The 19,990-nt window shown below is 35.3% G+C and overlaps 1 protein-coding gene and 1 long non-coding RNA gene across 2 annotated transcripts; both read left to right on the top strand.

Annotated features, from left to right (window-relative positions):
* Positions 1–363: 363 nt before the first annotated feature.
* LOC132267313 (uncharacterized) lies at positions 364–1,816 on the top strand. The gene is made up of 3 exons (XR_009468976.1): positions 364–524; positions 602–689; positions 1,252–1,816. It is a non-coding gene; the product is annotated as an uncharacterized LOC132267313 (long non-coding RNA).
* A 16,536-nt stretch (positions 1,817–18,352) lies between these two features.
* LOC132266316 (RING-H2 finger protein ATL78-like) lies at positions 18,353–19,021 on the top strand. Its single transcript, XM_059767172.1, has one exon. The coding sequence runs from the start codon at positions 18,353–18,355 to the stop codon at positions 19,019–19,021; it is 669 nt and encodes a 222-aa protein (XP_059623155.1).
* Positions 19,022–19,990: the final 969 nt, after the last annotated feature.

The raw sequence follows: 19,990 nt of genomic DNA, 5'->3' as shown, positions 1-19,990 counted from the left end.
GGGAAAAAGACGAAAAGTGAATAGTGTCACAAAAGTGGAAAAGACTTGGTCCTCAAAGGAAGTCGTCAATTCAAAGGAAATAGTATCGGAAACCATTTCCGAGCATTCAAGATGACACTAAGTAACGAGAAACCAAATTCAGAAATGAAAAGATCAACGGAAAAAAAATATCCGTGAAAATCTGAGAAAAAAAAGAAGAAAAAGGAAAATAACCGGGTCATTACAGTCTCTCAACTCTCAAACTTGCCCCCCCCCCCCCCCCCCCCTCGCTCTCTCTCTCTCTCTCTCTCTCTCTCTCTCTCTCACTACTAACTTGTATGTATGGGTTTCTCTCTCTCTAACTGCTAACTTGTATGTATGGGTTTTGTTTTATTTTATTTTATATTTTTTTTTTATTATTATTTTTTTGTATGGATTAAAAATATGTATTTTTCTCCTTTGCGTTTGCGGTAACTTTTCCATATCCAGTTCTAGTTGAGTCCATGTTCCAACCACTGGTACCTAAAGAGGATAAAACGGATATGGTGAGTAAAGCCTATGTGGTGTGGTGTTCTTTATCTTCTATGTTAGTGATCCTTAAACTTTTGCTTTCTGTTTTCAGCAAATTTTGACATCAAACGTCAGCTGGAAAAGGATTATGGTGTTAATGCTTGTGTGGGTTTCTTTTTTTATCTCTTCAGATTATCAAGGTAAGTGCTCTCTCTGTCTCTTTCTAAATTACATTTTTATGTCTTGCTGTTTAAGTGAGTATGTGATTGTAATTTATTTATATGGTTGTTACTTCATCTGCTGAACTGTGTACAGATATTCGATCTCTACCATATATATGTATATTTAATATAGTAGATGAGTCTCACATTCGCACAATTTTTGCCCCACTTATGGCTTGAAACTCCGAAGGGGAGAGATTATACTACTTAGGACAATGGCCCCGTGCTCTTTTAATTTTTTTTTTTTTTTTTAATGATAATGTGGAGGTCAATCTCAGCTCCTTTAGTTGTGTTTTTCAGTTACCTGTGGCAATTGGTGTGTTTGGATATGAATGTGTGAAATTGTAGAAAGAGAGCAAGAAGAGGAAAAGTTTTGTTTTTCATGAATAAAACTAGAACTATTGTCTGTCTGTTTTTTTTTTCAAATTGTGATGTTTGAATGGTGGTCCTTAAAACTTTTAGTAGAGTGTGGTTTCTATTAATTTTTGTTGATGATGGTTTCTTTTTCTTGTGTTTATATGATTATTTGGATGTTGATCAGAGGAATCGGAATCGGAATAGGAATAGGAAGGATGGAATAAGTGGATTGCGAGACGACATCCTCATCACCATCCTCTCTCGTTTGACACTTAAGGAAGCAGCTTGTACTTGTATTCTCTCACGCCGATGGAGGTATTTGTGGAGATATAGAACTGCTTGTTTCAACTTGGATTCAAAATCATTACTAGGATTTCGTGCAGAAAATGATATATATTTTGAAGAAAGTATGTACGTTGTGTGAATGAAGTCTTGAAATTGCATCTTGGTTCCTGTATAGACAAAAAGAGGATTTCTTTTACTTTGAATGGGCAATACCCTAGTGATATCGATGCTAATTCAATTATTAAAGTACTTAATGGAATTTAAACAAAATATAGAACTAATGTACACTATAATTAAACATAACTTAGAATTAACAAGTAATGTAACAAAATTCCAAACAATACGAGACAAACATAGAATAGAATAGAGTACGTCAACTCAAATTCGGCAGGCAGGACTGGTTAATTACCTGAGTATTGGCGGGATTTGAAAATTGTTGCAGCATGACAGCACCTGGTGTGGATTCCAAAAGTTCGTAAGCCTTCTTGACAGTTCCTCCCATCCCTTTCGTTGGATCGGTGAGGATCAGCTCAGCCCCGAATGCTCTCATGGTGACCCTTCTTTCCAAGCTGGTATAAGAGGGCATGGTCAAAATCATCTTGTACCCTTTCATGGCTGCCATAAATGCCATACTGTTTCAGTTTCTAATGTTATCTATCTGTCGGACATTCAGGTGTAATATGGGGACACCCATGGCTGATTAAATAAATTTGTGAAAACTTCTCTCATAATGTTGACACTACAAGTCTTGGGCATTTTTTGCCTCTTTGTTTAAAACACGTACTTTATTTTTAATGCATTAGTTAATTTTAAGTCTGAATTTACATATCAGTAGTATCCAACCAGCCTTGGTACTCACTCTTTCTTGGTTACAGATATCATTCTTTAGAGTATGATGTGTTTTGAAATTATTGCATCTTGAGCTGTTAGACATTGATGTACCTTTCAATGGGTTTGAGATTTGCACAGTAGTTTTGTTTTTTTGTTGAAACCAAAATACACACACACACACACAGACACACACAACAGAAACCTTGTTGAAATGCTATTATTGCTTTGAGATTGATTTTAAGTACAAAAGCATTATAGAGAATTAAAAGTGCTTGCAAGTACTTTCATAATGCTAGGGCACAAGCTTAATGTATCTTGACATTCCTTATCATGATTCTTGATTTTCTCTTGCAAATTGAGTTGAATTGCCATTCCAACCCAACTGTTTGAAGTCAATTAATTCCATTATTGTTTAAATGACTTTGAAACTTGTCAAATTTGATCTCTTTTGAATAATTGTGTGCCTTTGGAATAATTGCAACCTATTGCTTGTATATACACCATTTTGCACATACTTATAGCACATTGACAGTTTTTGAGATTTTTTGTGCATCCTTTGATCACATCTTCTTGGGATTGACTTTTGACTAAGTTTGGGGGTGTGTTATGGACTTTTGAGTTTGAAATGCATGATTTGGATGTTGTTTCTATTCTTTAGCCTTAGTATCAATTCTTGCACAACTTGAGATTTTGAAATGCAATTTGAATCAAGTTAGGACTGTGTTGGCTTGATATTGATGTTTATCTGTTCATATGCCATTTGTCTTGATATCTTATACACTTATGATCTATTCTTAAGGACCGAGTTTTTTCCCCGGTCCAGATTTTGACTTCCAGATGGTAAGCTTATTGTATTCTCAGTATTTGACCATTCTCTGCTTCATTTAAGCTATAGAGGGGGTCACGAGTCATGAGTGATCATAGGACGTTGATTTTGTTTGTAACGACCCTGGATTTTTCAACCTAGTGTGTCCTGTGATGACCCGAACTGGATCCAGAATGCAGAAGCAAAAGATGAAACGATGGTCTCTAGAGATACAATACGTCTCTAAGACACCAATGTGACCCTCAACGAGGTCACGGAACCCAAAAGAAATAAATGCGGAAGCGACGTTTCAAAAACTGACAAGAATGAACCTAGGGGCAAAATGGTCATTTCCAACATGAAAGTGGGTGCTACCAAGTGCACCATTGGAAAGACAACGAAAAATTAGTGAACTTAGACTCAAGAATCACTTAATTCGGAGTCCGGATGAAGAAGATATGGCTAATGGAAGAAGAATGGTCAAAAAGGTCAAAATGAGCCAACCCTAGAACATCTAATCGGTTACCACACCTTCCTAACCAGTTAGGAGGCTAAAAATCATGACCACAACACTGCCCAAGCACATCTAACCATTTAGGAGACCCCTTCTCATTGGTTAGAAAGCAAAAACAGTAGGTTCAACAAAGAAAACTGGCAGCAAGGGGTTTTCTGTCAAATATTGGATTTTTGAAGGTCAAGATGATATTTTTTTGGAAAAACACAAAAAAGAAACCCCTCTCAAAATTGAGTTTTCTATGTGGTATTGAAAAAAGAATCGAAAAAAACTCACTGTAAGATGCCCAAAATGCCCCTCCATGAAATCTGGTCATGAGGGTCCAAAAAGCTGCTAAATGCAAAACTGAAAGCTGAATTTCGTGAACGATTTTCGGTACCAAGACGACATTTTATGGAAAAATACGAAGAAAAAACCCCCCCTAAAATCACGTTTTCTATTCAACCATGTTGAAAGAAGAAAATAACACCACTATAAAAAGTCAAGAATGCCCCTAGATCAGATTATGCAATAAAAACGTAAAATGAGTCCATAGAAGGCTCAAATCACAAAGAATGAGGTTTTGCCCAGAAACAAACATGCACGCAAAAGTAACTTACCTAGTAGGATGTGCTACAATGATCAACGGCTTAAAAATACCGCTGAAATCCGACCCACCAACGGCCAAAATGACAAAAATAGAACTTGGAATGAAAACTCGGAATTCAAAATTATGAAATGGTTTCAAAATACCGTTTGGCCCTTGGCCACACTTTATACATGATTAGTGAGACCCTATGGAAGAATCAAAATGGAATTCCCACATCCGATGCAAACATGGTGAAGCAATAACTCAATGTTTTTCAATATTTTCATAATATTCCATGAAGTCAAAAATTACATAGGATACAAATTACATATCATTGGCCTCCGGCCTCATCCCATACATATCAAATACATTGTAAAGAGTGTACTCATGTACATATTACATATATAAAATCAAATATACACATTTTGACATAAAAGGCTATAAGTGGCATTCCAAGCCAACCTTTACAAGAATTAAAAACCTTCAAGTTTACAATCATCCAAGCAATGATGAACATCACGAACAAAATCTTCGTACCTGAAACAGCCCCCCAATAACTTCGAGGTGAATAAACAAGCTTACTCGTAAAGAATGAGCATGCATGACTCGATTTCTTTAGAGATTTTTACATTGACTTGAAACAATTCAAAAGAGTCATGCTACCTAACGTCTATTTCAAAGGTTAGACTCAGGGAGCATCCTAAGCTATCTTAAAACATTTCTAGCATAAATCACATCATGCATGCAATCCCAAACAACATAAGGGCATACTATACAAAGCAACAAGATATAAATTCTCAAAGTTATCAACTTGAAATCTAAAGTGCGAAAACAACTAAATATAATAATTTAGCATAGATGTACTTAACAACATCAAATTTTTACAATGATTCATTAAAATCATACAACATAGATGTACTTAACAACATCAAAATCGCCAATAACCAAAACCACAAGTCACAATTGAACATGATTGTCAACTTGGAATTGAATGCGAAATCAACTAGTGGAAGACTTGGACATCACGTCTCGGGATAAACCAAGATCAATACGGTTATTCCGGGCATTAACCCGCTGGGAAGACCACCCTAGTGCGCACTATCTCAATTGGGGAGAACTCATACCTCCTGCACTAGAGCCAAACTCTAGCCATGTCACTTGTAACAACAATGTCCTAAGACTCCTAAATAAATCAAATAAATTCACAACTTATACATAATTTATATAATGTACGAAAACACCTTCCATGCACAAGTAGGTTGAAATCACATAATCCATGCCTTAGAGATTAAATTCTAAAATAGTATATATAATGTCAATTACAAAGTGTGCAATTCATTACATAAGGCAACAATATATTCTAATAAGAAAATATGTTCTCATGAATATAAATATAACAACAATGTTATCAATTGCTCAAAACACAACCAAGTGAATACACAATAAGTCCAAGTCCATGATTTGAATATAGAAACAACTTCTAAAACACAAATAGATCCATGGAGTCATTAGATAGAATTTAATTAAACAAAATAATTAAATTCTCTAAATTTCAAATCAAATTCAAATAACCTCTAATTAATATATGTTAAACAACATAGTATGCTCATTACATATATCAAATCAAAAGTGCAAAATGAGCAAGATAGCATCAAATAGAATTTAATTACTTTAAATCAATTAAATCTCTAGATTTCAAAAGTTGTTCAAATGACCTCAAATTAATATATGTCTAGTACTAAGTCATGGTCATACCATATATCAAGTCAAAAATGGAATACAAGCAAAACACAATTAACTAGAATTTAAATCAAATTAAATTCATTTAATCTCTAGATTTTAAAACTCATTTAAATCATCCCAATTTAATATATAACAAAGATCATGTCATGGCCATGCCATATACCAAGACTGAAGTATGTTATATGCAAGTTATGATACATCATTAATTTCTCAAGTTAACAAAAGACATGCATACAACTTATATATCATTACAAAAGTAAGGAATACCCTTAGGTAATAAATTACAACACCCTCTACCTCACAAGAGGATTGTCCCTCTTGAATCCAAGGCAAATCAACACAAAATGGCAAACCCTTCAAGGGTTATGAAGAGGAGGATGAAGGGAACAAAAAGTATTCCCAAGGTTAAGCTTGGAAATTAATGGAAGGCTCTCAAAAATCAAGTCAAAGCTTAAAGCTTTAAGCTTCATCCATGGAAGCTAGGGTTTTTGGTGAGGAAGATAATGAAAACAATGAATGAAGTGTGAGCGGAGGAAATAGAAATCCTCCACTCATTATGTGATCTTACACCATGGTCAACACATACAAGTTTGGTTAATTGCACAAGAAACCCTTCTTTAAAACCATAATCCCAAAGTGGCCCAAAAATAATTGTAAGACTTAATTGTGAACCTACACTTGTCACAAATCCAAGGTTCCTTCCTAGGCTTAATCTCAAGCCTACACTTGTCAACCATCTAAGCCAACAAGTGTACCAATCCTAGGCCAACAAGTGGGTGAATTCCTACCCTCCAAATGTCACTAGATGATGCATCCAAGTCACTCCACCCCAATGCCAACAAGTGGCACCATGAGAATGTGACACTTGTCACATTTTTCAAAAATTATAAAAATGTCATTTTCTAAAATATCTTCCAAATTAAATTGCAAAAAGGTCCCTAAGATGAAAAATAATTACTTTATTTAATTACACTAAAACCCCACAAGTTAAGAATATTACAAAAAAAGTTATGCATCCATACCCTTTACAAGAAAAGTAAATACTAAGCATGCTTTTCTAAGAAAGTAAAAATACAGATGGCATGGAACTTAAATATCGTGGATGCATGCAAAATCAGAATCAAATCCGAACACAAAAAGTGAGGTCGTGCCAATAAAGTGACAAACGGGAAAAGACGAAAAGTGAATAGTGTCACAAAAGTGAAAATGTGAAAATGACTCGGTCCTCAAAGGAAGTCGTCAATCCAAGGAAAAGAGTCAAGAATCAATCCAGAGCACTCGAAATGACACCAAGTGACGAGAAACCGAACTCAGAAAGGAAAAGACAACGGGAAAAAAAAATATCAGTAAAAATCTGAGAAAAAGGAAAGGAAGAAAAAGACCGGGTCATTACATTATTGCATTGTAGTACAGGATATTTCTTTTTCTTGGAGTTGTTGTCGATATATGTGTGTCATTATGAGATATGCCATCTAGTTGTATACCATGTCCAGGATTCATTCTTAAACTTGCTTGTCATAATATGCCTTGGATTGTAGTGTTTTGTAACCGTGCATTTCACTTAGTCTTTATTACATGACATGCCTGCTTCTTGAGTCCTAGGTTGACAGTTGTTATGACTATATGCTCCATGTTATCCTGCTTATTGTATTTGATCTTCACTGTTACACTTGTAAACATTCTTGCTTAGGAATTGATACGATGTCATCCTAGGGTCTACTTGTCATGTCATTGTAGCATCTACTTGAGTTTTCGGTTTGTGAATGAACGTTGCATCATTTATGCACATCACAGCCTATGTTTGTCCTGTTGATCATATTTCTGCTCCAAATGTTCCATCTGTGACTTTTCTGCCCTCTATGCCATCATTGCATATCTGATCTGTTTTGTCTAGCTAAGGCATGTAGAATAATGATTCTGAAGCTTTCTTATTCATTTCTTGCACAGGCATTATCCTATTTGTTTATTATCTATTTCTATTTGATTCAAGCATGCTTTATGTTTCCTTATCAGTTGCTTACCTTATCCTATACCTGTGTACTGATTTATACTTATGTTTTTACAGATGCAGCGTAGACGAAAGACTCTCACTGGAAAAAGAGTTCACAGAGTGCCACAGCCTCCTCCATCCCCAGTGGCCGAGTCTTCCTCAACTTCTTCATCATCTGCATCCAGTCTGAGCCATCTTCCATAGACGCTAAACATGCCATTATTCGAGAGGTTCCTACTGAGTTTTATGCCAGTAAGATACAGGAGACCAAGTACAGATTTGATACGGACCTATTTTCTACTTTGGATCAGACCAAGTGGTCCTATGATGAGCTTATGAGGTGGGGCATTGGTGCCATTATGACTCCAGCAGACACAGTCATTTATCCCCGATTGGTTGCTCTATTTTATTAGCACCTCCAGATGGATGAGGATGACCGATTTCTTCTCCATACCACCATTGATAGCCAGGAGATAGATATTTTTCTTCTGGCCATAGCTGCTGCCAGTCGTTGTTCCCACACTTCTCCATTAGTTGATGATTCTCAAGAGCCTCTATATTCTACTGCTCCACCTTTTCCCATTGAGCTGACTATGGTGGCTACATTATCTCCACATACTGCATTTAAGGGGCACACCTTTGCAGACTGGGTCGAGATTGATCCCCGATATTAGTTTTTGATTTAGTGCTACACCTCAATGTATTCCCGACAGGCTATGGCACTCAGCGGCGAGAGGGGATCTTTCAGGCTTTATATTATCTAGACCAAGGGTACTGGATTTCCATCCCTACACTGATTTCGGAGCTCATACACAAGCTCTGGAAGAACCTGCATCACATACACAATTCTAGAGCAGACACTTGGCCTTTACTGTTCGGCCATTTGATTACTCAGCTACTTTTAGACCAAGGGTATCAGTTTGACCCTAAGGAGATTCCAGAGCCTGATATAGAGAGAGCGAGGAGAGCTTATGATTTAACCCGGTGGAATAAGACTTTTAATTCATGCTGTAAGAATAGGACAAACAGGGGTATGAGGAGACAGTAGAGAGCAGCAGCATAGTCAACCGCTGCAAACGATGCTCCAGAAGATGATACAGCAGACAGATGTCCCCCTAGATAGAGACGTCGCATTACCACTGTAGGTTCTACCTCCCTACCCGATGTACCTATTGCATCTTAGCATATTGGCCTTTCACATGCCCCTCTTACCTAGCCGATAGCACATACCAGCACTGATTCTAGCTATAGATCAGAGGTAGCTCAACTGCACACAGACTTCATATCTTTCAGAGCTGATATGATTGGGCGGCACGAGGATGTCATGAGGAGGCATGACGATCTAGTAAGGAGACAAGATGATTTAGTTCGGTGATCGGATGAGCTGCGAGTAGATGTAGCTACAATGAGAGGTGAGCTTGGCGCACTGCGGACTGACCTTACAGATTCTCTCACTCACCACAGCACCGAGATGTCTGCCGTGCTGCAGCATATTGCGAACATGATTACTCCAGATCATTCTGTCTGATTCCACCATTTTCTCTTCTTTTCATTATTTGCTATCTGCACTATTATGACTGCGATATTTTTGCACTATCTTAACACTTACACTAGGTTTTCAGATATTTTGTGGGATATTATTGCTTCCATTGCACTGATACATTGATTTGTCGATATTTAATCTTGCATTTATATTCTATATATAGATTTTTGTATCTTTGATATTAGTTTTGGATGTTATGAGCTTTACATTGCTAAATGCCATGATTTTTGCCCAGTTCTTAGTTTCATCTCTCATTTATATCATTGATGCATATACTTTGACAGTTTTTAGTGTGACCATTTTCAGACAGGTTTTCGGAATCTAAGTTTGGGGTACGCCTTCCAATGCTAAGCTTCCGTTACCGGGTCCCTTTTGCTTCACCCATTTGGTATACTCTTTCCATTATCTATTGCTTCTTTGCATATTGAGGACAATGTAAAGATTAAGTTTGGGGGTGTATTTGCATATTTTACATGTCGCACTTACTTTCTATGCACGTGGTAGGATTTGAGAGTCTTGGGCTATGACTTTGATCTTTTGAGGACCATGATACTTAGAATTTAAAAAATTGCTTGACTTGAGAGTCCAATACTCCTTGTATGCCTTGTAGATGCCATTAAGGAGTAAATTTTTGAAAGATTGATATCTTGCTTGCATTTGTGGTCCACATCATCTTGATCTTGTGATTGTTTTGATATTCACTCTAGGATTCTACACTAGCATAGGCACACACTAGCATTCATTTGTGGGGCACATGCTTTGTTAACTATTGATTTGGTTATATCCCAATAGAGCTAGTAGTGCATTGAAAGCTTTCATTCTTGATAAAAGTGGATAACAAACCCTTTTCATTGAGTAGTTGTGATTCTAGCCTCATCAAGCACTGAATTTCTCATGTCGAAAGGTGGAAGGCCCAAACTCTAGGTTAATAATATGAAGGAAAAAAAAGAACTTGTTGCAAAAGCAAATAAAAACGTGAGGACTTCTCCCAAAAGGTGAGAAGTGGGAAATGATTAGATGGATGTTGTTTTGATTTGTAGCCTAGTTGATTTGAGCTTGTAAGTCCTTAGGGGTGTTCAAACACCTAATGCCCTAAAGTCGTCCGGTTTGGGAGTCATTGACCTAACGCTCGACCTTATGGATCGCTAGAAAGCTTAATAGATCAGTACATTGCACTATTCTTCCATCTTTGATCCTTAGGATTAAGGTAAAAAAAAAAAAAAAAAATCGAGTGAAAAGATAAGTACATCTAGTGAATAAAGCTTTAATAAAAGGTCTACTCTTTGTCTTGATGATCGGTACTAGATTTGTGTGCTAGTTTGAGGGTAAGGATGTAATTATTTCTTTAGTTGGCTTAGATAGTAACATATTTGATACTGGTTCACTCAAAAAGGATTTTAGAGTTGTTTTGATTTGCATGATCATGAGATTGATTTGTGGAAGACCGTACTCGCTTGCTTGATGTTAAGATTTTGGGAGATTGCTTAGAAAGGGTTGAAAAATTGCATACTTGAGGTAGTTTTCTCCCAATGCTTGTTTTGTATATTGGTAACTCTCTTGTGAGAAAGAGCTCAATGTTTGTGGGTATCATTTCTGGAAACCCTCACGAGACTTCACTTGTCCATTAGGGGTAACTTAGGGGTTCAAAAAGCTTGTTGCATATGCTAAATGTAATCGTGTTTCCAATGAAAGTGGCGTTATGTTTTATTGTTTTCTAGTTCATAGTTACTTAATTGTTTATTTCTTTGTTTTCCTTGTAGTTCATTGCTAGGTACTATCAATATCTAAGTTTGGGGGTGTGATGAGTGCTCAAATGTGACGTATTTTAGCACCTAAGTTAGGGTATTTTAGTCTATTCATCTATCTTACTTTCATGTCTTAGATATTTATTTGTGTTTTTGCCTATTTCAGGTTAACAAAGTTCAAACAGGCTAACAAGAGTCATTTAGCTCAATTTTAGAGCTAAGAAGCAAAGTTGGAAAGAAGCCAAGAAAATTGCACTAGAGGAGGTTCGATCGATACAATCGATCGAAATGAGGTGGTGCCAGCTCAACAAAGTGGACAAGGCCCAGAAGATATTTTTGATGCCACGTCAGGTTCGATCAATCGAAGCTAAGTGTTGGATAGAAATCAGTGCGCTCAAGAATTAAATAGCTCACTGCCAGCAATATTTTCGATTGATCGAAGCTAAATATTGGATCAATCGAGAATCTTCGATCGATCGAAAATACTGCTGGCAGTGAGCTGTTTAATTCTTGAGCGCGTTGATTTCTACCTAACTTGTGTAGTTGCGAATTTCCTCCAATCAGATGCTGTAATTCTGACTTTGTCCTTACTCAAAGGAGTATGTAATTGATTTATTGAACCATATTGTATGATATTAAGAGATAGATATTACCAATTATTAAAAAAATAATAATATTCCTCTCTCTAGAATTAGAGTTTTGGGAAAGAAAGTAAGGATAAAGATGATGATGCCAACCTCCAAGCTAGCCCTTGAGGGTTCCATGACCACTACAATGAGTGGCTAAGTCCTTCTCTTGGGGCTAGAGATAACCCCTAGGCTTGCTTCTCAAACTTAACTTCTATGTATTTTTGAGAATTTTAGTTGTAATAGATGTTTTGACCATGAACAAATATAGATTTTGTAATTTCCACTTGATTTGTATAAATTAATGCTTTCAATTGATCATTTGGTTCTATTCATATGTTTATGTATGCTATAATTTATGTTCATGTTCATGTTCATGTTTCTAGATTTGATGAAATTAATGCATGTCTATGTGTGTTGATGATATTAATCTAGTGATGGTCAAGACATGGTGCTTAATTGAACATTCTTGTAGTTTATTTGATGGTTCATGCTTATTTATTGATGGATTGTGCCATATCTCTAGATTAATTAGTTTAATTTTCATGCCTTTACCTTAGTTGTAGTGTATTTGCTTCAATTTCTTAAGTAGGTGGACAATCCATTCTTGTTGTTTGGTGTTCCATACTTATAAATGCGAAGAATGTATGACTCTAGATATTTTTGTGTGCATTAATTATGGTTTAATTGAATGGATATTGGTCTCATTCGATGGGTTGTGCTATTCATTAAAATTAGCTAGACAATCTATACTTATTTGCCATCCATGCTTAGTTTCAATTAGTGGCACACACACACAATTTACAATTTAAATTTTCCCATTAATGTACAATTGCTAGTATTTGATGAAGTAAAACTTAGTGGTGACTCTAAGCCCCAAGACCTCTTTCCTATATCTTTTCCCTACTTTTTAGATTGCTATTTACTTGCATTGTTTTTAATTGTATTTTAGTTCACTTAATCAACTACCAATCATCTTTGATCACTTGACTTACTAATCCTACATTAATTTCCAAGCATAAATACACCTCCTTTCCCTTGAGACGATCCCTACTCACTCTATCTATATTTATAGTTAAAAGTGGTAGTGGCAATCTCTAAATTTAAACTTGGCCACACTACATACTTTATTATCATCTCGGTATTGACCATGACCGCTCATACCAACGCTCTTAAAAAAGTACTGGTAAAGGCCTACCAACGTTAGAATCACCAGTGGTCTTCTAAAAACGCTGGTAATTACCAGCGTTTTTTTAGACTTTCACCAGTGTTTTTGAGTGCTGGTGAAAACCATAACTGTTGTAGTGAAAGTATTCATATAGTGCCGACTAAATAATGTCACACATAAATGTAACTTAATTCAACATATTATTCATGTTATTATTTGATATTTAATGTATGCGGCAATTACATATAAATGTATTGACAGGTTATTATTTGATATTTATGAAAAAGACTTGGCAAAGTTTAATATTACCAGCGTTTTTTTAGACTTTCACCAGTGTTTTTGAGTGCTGATGAAAACCATAACTGCTGTAGTGAAAGTATTCACATAGTGCCGACTAAATAATGTCACACATAAATGTAACTTAATTCAACATATTATTCATGTTATTATTTGATATTAAATGTATGCGGCAATTACATATAAATGTATTGACAGGTTATTATTTGATATTTATGAAAAAGACTTGGCAAAGTTTAATATTAAATGTATGCAGCAATTACACATAAATATATTCACATGTTATTATTTGACATTTATGAAAAAAACTTGGCAAAGTGAAATATTATTTGCCACACTTATGACCTTCACCATAAAAAAATGGTATTCACATAGTGCTGAATAACTAATGTCACACATAAATCTAGCCCAAAAAATTGAAGATACCGGTTGACGCCTAAGTCTAGATGTCGACCAAAAACCTCCAACCGGTCGATATATAGCCACTTCACGTCGACCGAGTCCTCTATACATAAAAATAATAATAATAATAATAAAAAATTCATACTCACCACCTTCATCATCAAAAAAAGGTATTCACATATATAATACTAAATAACTAATATGTCACACATAAATCTATCCCAAAAAATTGGAGATAGCGGTCAACGCCTAAGGATCAGATGTAGACCGAAAGCCCCAACCGGTTGATGTGTAGTCACTTCACGTCGATCGAGTCCTGTATACATTGGACAAAAAAAGGCTATGACGCTTTTCATTATTTTGCTAAACATCGAGTATTTTGTAAACATTGAGTATTTTATATGTTGTCTAAAGTTAGTCCAAGCGACTTTAACCTTGGGATGGAATTATTTAAATTAACTTATGACAATGATTTTTATGACGCTTTATTTTTTTGTAGTAAAATTAGTAATAACATAAATAATATGTTGAGTTGATTAAATTTATGTTTGCCATTATTTAGCTGGCACTATGAGAATACCTTGCTTTGAGGGTGAAGATGGTGGTGAGACAGTAAACTACTTTGTGTAACTATTGCATCCAAACGCGATTTTAATGACAAATAAATAAGAACGTGGCCAAATATTGGCTAAATAATGTATACCGCATGAGACAGTAGAGCAAAGTGACTTTAGAAGATATGCTTCCGCAAGCATGGGTTTCATGTTCGGTGCATCGATGAGTGGCTCAATTCACATTCCTTATGCCGTACTTGTAGGCATTGTCTCATTGAGATTCGTTAGCTGAAAATCGAAAGTTTTGTCCGAACTAACTCATTAGAGTCATTGCCGCGGCCACCACGACAACAACCAGAAACAATAGAAAAAAAAAAAAATGCCTACTAGAGCCTGAGGGTTTAATACGTAACTATCAGAATGTTAAAATGTAAAAATTTATGTTGGAGAAAATGAAGGAACCTAGCGTGATAAGACAAGTCCAAGATATGTAAAATCTATTTTTTATTTACAAATTATTCATTTCCTAGCATGTACTAAGAAATTAGATAGTTGGAAAGGGACACACTTTAATCATTTTTCTTGTAATCTTAATTTTATTATTATTTTTATATAATTTAGACCAACTAAAGAAAGATGGTACATATATTATTTAAACTAAAGGAAAAGCAAAAGCAGTGTCAAACAATTGCACAACGTGGTCTTTGTTAACTGGGTGTACTCGTAGAAGGAGACTACATATATGTTTAATTTTTGGCATCAGTAAAGGACTGCCTTTAAAAACTCAAATACCATGCTTCCACTTTTCAGCAGTAATTTGAACATATCACTACTTTTTAAAGTTTGTATAACTTTTTAACCTCACAGATATGAAAAATGTTTGGGTAAATTATATTGATATTCTCTAAAGTGAGGTCAAATTATAAGCGGATGCCAATTTCGCAAATACCTACACTGAATTGTTCCTACACTGAATTGTTCCGAGACTGTATTAAAGAGGAGATTAAGAAAGTGAAGGCGTTTCAAGAGTTGGACGGATGTGATTCATTTAAATCATTGTTAATGCTTGGTAGTTTTGCACCCTTGAGATTGGTGCAAAAGCTACCCTAAGATTGGTGCAAGGCATAGTGAGTGAAATCCATATATGAAAGTGTGTAATATACTTGAAAGAAGACATGCATCAAATAAAGTGGTTAAAAGGCCTCATTCCATTAATTTCGAAGTTTCACAAAAGAGACGAGAAGAAAAGGAAATCGTTAGAGAACTCAAAAAGCTAAAATGAGTTCCTTAACCATTTCCCTTCTCAAGTATGCACATTACATTTTCATATATGCCAAAAAATAAAATATTACATCAAACATGCCAAACACTTCGCATGTGTACAATATCCAAAAGAAGTCCAAACATAACATAAAAAGTAATCCAAGCCAAGGAAAATGTGCATCCATTAACAATACATCTTTACTAGGGTGAGTAATTTACATTACTCCGTAAGAAATGGATTATAAAATTAAACTGGTTTCTTTGGTCCCGCAAATATAATACATGTATGGAATATGCCACCAACGTCTAGTCCAGGGGAATTCTTAAAAGTTCTCCTAAGACTAATAATTGAATCCATTCAGAATATATGAAAAACAAGATATATACACTCAATGTAAACCGAACCAAGTTACACTACCATGTATGCCAACTTGAAAATATAACTCAAAATAAAATAATGGGGATGACTTGGACTCACACACACCCCCGATCATATACATATTCCAGGCATGGGAAAAATAGTTGTTTACGGGCTACTAATCCACCAGGAACTAATCAAGTGGCCACTATATATTTGGGAAGCCCGAGCTCACCCGTGAGAGCCAAACCCTCACATTCTCAAAGTAACATTGTCCCAAACATCTCCCAAAAATCGTCAACAAAGTCCACCATGTGGCATATACATTTTAAACTAAATAATGCACTTCACAAACACACTTGAAGTCCCAATGCTCACACACATCATGCTATATAGTCTCCAATGCGACTATGACATGAATTTAAATACAAATACCTTATTGAGTATTTTGAAATACCAAGACAAAAAGAGAATTTAGGCATGCTACCATTTCATTAACAAATACACTAGCAATCTAATTATCCATCAATTCATGCTCACTACTTTGCATATCAATTCCACAATGAAATGACTATATACATATCATATAACAATCCACACCTAAAAGATTACATGATGGTATATGTATTCAAGGTTGCAGTATGCTAAATTAACCACAAGGATTATAATACACAATCAAAGAAAATCATAGGGAAACATTTCTCATGCCTTAGAACATTAAACAAGTCTAGGTTATGAATCAAGTATACTAAATACTCTCATAACTCACACAATACAAGCACCACATATGATATACTCCAAAACACAAAGAAATACTAGTTTAGAGTTACACGACACCCTACTTCACTTTAGGATAACAACCTAGAAAATCCAAATGCAAAGTGGTCCAAAGCCAAAACAAAGAGAAGGGTTTTGATGGCCTTTGAGTCCCTAAGATTTTTCCCTTCTATAGCTAGTCTAAAAGGTGAGTGGAAAGTGAAGAAAGTGAAGGTCCAAAGTGGATCTTCAATGGAGGTTGTGAGATAAAGTGAGAAAGATGAAGAAGATTAGGAGAAAAAGTGTGTAAGTAAAGATGATATAAATCTCAAAAACTTCCCCTAGCACTATCTCTCACATACACACATCCACACCCTCCACTTGTCATCATCCTAGCCCTCCACAAGCTTCCAATCGCTCTTCAACACATGCCCAATCAAAACAAGACTTGTTCCCAACTTTCCCCATTTGCACAAAAGTTCCCCTAAGAAATATCTCCAAAAGATATTAATATTCACTATTGTCCAAAAAAAAAAATATCATCAAGAGATATTCGCACAAAGACTCCCAAAATGAAAATGCCTCAAAATATAATCACACAAATACTCCCAAATAATACAAATCAAAATCTATACAAGTGCAATGCAATTTCATCATGCCATGAGGGTAAAATGTGCAAGAATGAATGAATGTAGTGTCGGGAAGTATTCCTCAACACTTGACTTGGCCTTAGGCTCACATAACCCGACAACAAAAAGAAATAAGGTAAACTAAAATAATGCCCAAAAAAAAATTTGACACGGTCATCACATAACACCCCAATGTATTTTTGCTACTCTCTGTTTTTGTTGCAAATAAACTACATATATAGAGTGCAATTATCAGCTTGTTTTGAAACAAAAACACATTTTATATTCTTACTTATGAAGTGGCCATGGATATTTTTGTGAGAACATTAAAGCAAATGACACATAATTTTAAAAGGGCACTTGTCACAGATTTTTCTTTTCCTCTGAAAATATCCACGACCACTTTATAAGGAAAAATAAAAAATAAAAATCCAACACATAAAAAGATTATCTTTTTAAATTTTATATTGAAATTTGTTTGCTTCATAAAATCTACAATAAACTTCATCCACCTAGACTAAGCATTCCCATGAAGAGATCGAACATCACGTGCATCACATTTGTTATTTATTCTCCGCATAACAACACAAACCATTTCTACCTTTCTGGTTCTAAAGTGCCCAAACAACAACAACAGCAGCAGCAGCAAAAAATAAAAAAAAAATAAAAAAAAAAAAAAAAAAACACACACACACACAAGCTGTGCCTATCTCTATTTACTATTCTATAAATATTATAGTCATAATGCTATGTATAAAATAAAATAAAAAAAATATCTCCAATAGTTTCTCTATAGTCTATTGATAATATCCATATGAGTGCGTAAGAAACTAGTTTCCATGTAGCACGGATAGGTTGGAGTCAAATTTAAATCGATCTTATAACTTTCAAGGATTTTTATTCACCAACTATTACTTATATGTACGCGGATATAATTTTAGGAGATCTAGTAGATATAATGTTACTTTAATTACTGACCATGTAGAAACCCTAATTTATTTGTGCATGATTTGATTGCAATCGGGCAACTTGCAACTTGTGGACCCAAGCCCAAATTTATTTATTATTTATTATTATTTTATAAGCCCAAATTGATTATGAAACAAAGATTTGAGATTGAGAGGGGACCCCATTTTTGAATCTCAGCAACCTTTTTTCAATAAATACCCTCTACGCATGAAACACTATTTTAACTGAACAGTACAAACATGTGTTCCTCTTCTTCTACTATGTTCTTCCAACATTTTCTAGGGCAGTTCTACTTAAGAAGGTTGCTACTACACGCTCCTCTTTATTTATCACCTGCTTTGGCAACCCCTCCCGTGAGCCCAAATAGCCACTTGCCATTTGATGCAAACCATGTAATGGTCCTAGTAGTCCTCTTGTGTGCTCTAATATGCTCACTAGGTTTAGGAATGCATTCCATCATTAGGTGTGCTTTAAAGCGCACAGATTTAGTAGCCTCTGAGACTATGAACAACCCGGCGCCTAAGTTGGCCAATGTAGGCATCAAGAAAAAGGTTCTCAGCACTTTCCCAACACTGACTTATTCAGATGGGTTGAATCAGCGAGCCTTGGACAACGAGTGTGTGATTTGTCTTTCGGAGTTCACACATGGCGAGTGTGTACGACTCCTTCCCAAATGCAACCATGGGTTTTATGTTCGGTGCATCGCTGAGTGGCTCAATTCGCATTCCTCGTGCCCTACTTGTAGGCATTGTCTCATTGAAACGGGCACCCGAGCTAACTCAACAAGGCCGCTATCACCACCACCACCACGACCGGACACAATAATAAGCATTGTCCCACTAGAGCCTGAACGGAATTATAGAAATGATCAAGCATTGTCCCATGTTTGTTCAGTTCTGTTAAATTAGTGTGGTGACCCAAGTCAATGATACGTAATTTCTATTATTATTTTTTTTTAATTTATAAAATTTGTTCATTTCTTGGCATGTAATAAAAAATAAGGTAATTGGAAAAGAAAATACTTCAATCACTTTCTCGTAATTCAATCTCTTTCTCCAAAGAAAGATGTCCGAGTACTACATACACCAAAAGCAAAAGCATTGTCAAACACTTGCACAGCCTGGTCCTGTTTAAAAGGAAGCACTAGCTCAAAGAAGCAGACTAGAAATATGTTTATATTTTGGTATCTGTAAAGGACCGTCATTAAAAATTCAAATATAATGCTCCCACTTTTTAACAGTAAATTAAAGAGGCCACAGTTTTTAAAAGTTATACTAAAAAAAGTAATAAGTAATACTTTTTTAACCTCACAATTATGAAAAAAAACATATGCTTGACTAAATTATACTGATACTCTGAAATGAGGCCCAAATTATAAGCAAATGCAAATTTTGCGAATACCTGCACTGTATAATTGTTAATGCTAGGTAGGTTTGCAGTACGTATAGTTAAGGATCTTGAAGAGGCTTTTGACTTTGGGATATCCGACATGGAGTCACAAGTGACATAGCCTTAGACGGTGTAAGCATATAGAGGCTAGAGCAACTCATATTTGTCACGCTAGCATTTTTAAGAGGTCAACATTTTTAAGAATCACATAAACATCTTGAGCTCTCTAAATTTTAATCATTGCATGTAATCCAATGATGCGTTTTGCTCTCTAAAAATAACATTATTTTAAAAAAATTTAAATAAATTATAAATTTTTTAAATTGATTGATTTATTTTTCTTCAATATCTATTATGGGTTGGCGTATTTATTCTAGAGGTGAAAACAAAGGCAATATTTTTAAAAAAAAAAAAAATTCAAAACTAACTTTTTTGGGGCAATAGAGTCGTTAAGCCATTGTTTATGCAATAAAAGAAAAAAAAAAAAA

This window comes from Cornus florida, unplaced genomic scaffold (assembly GCF_030987335.1).
Source record: "Cornus florida cultivar Cherokee Brave unplaced genomic scaffold, ASM3098733v1 CherokeeBrave_3.0.0_Hap2_Chr07, whole genome shotgun sequence".
In the NCBI taxonomy this organism is placed as follows: Eukaryota; Viridiplantae; Streptophyta; class Magnoliopsida; order Cornales; family Cornaceae; genus Cornus; species Cornus florida.
The sequence above is the reverse complement of the archived record's forward strand: the minus strand, read 5'-3'. Positions and strand labels throughout refer to the sequence as shown.

Bases quoted from the DNA above. Each gene is read 5' to 3' on its own strand.
- LOC132266316 (XM_059767172.1), top strand. From the start codon at position 18,353: ATGTGTTCCTCTTCTTCTACTATGTTCTTCCAACATTTTCTAGGGCAG.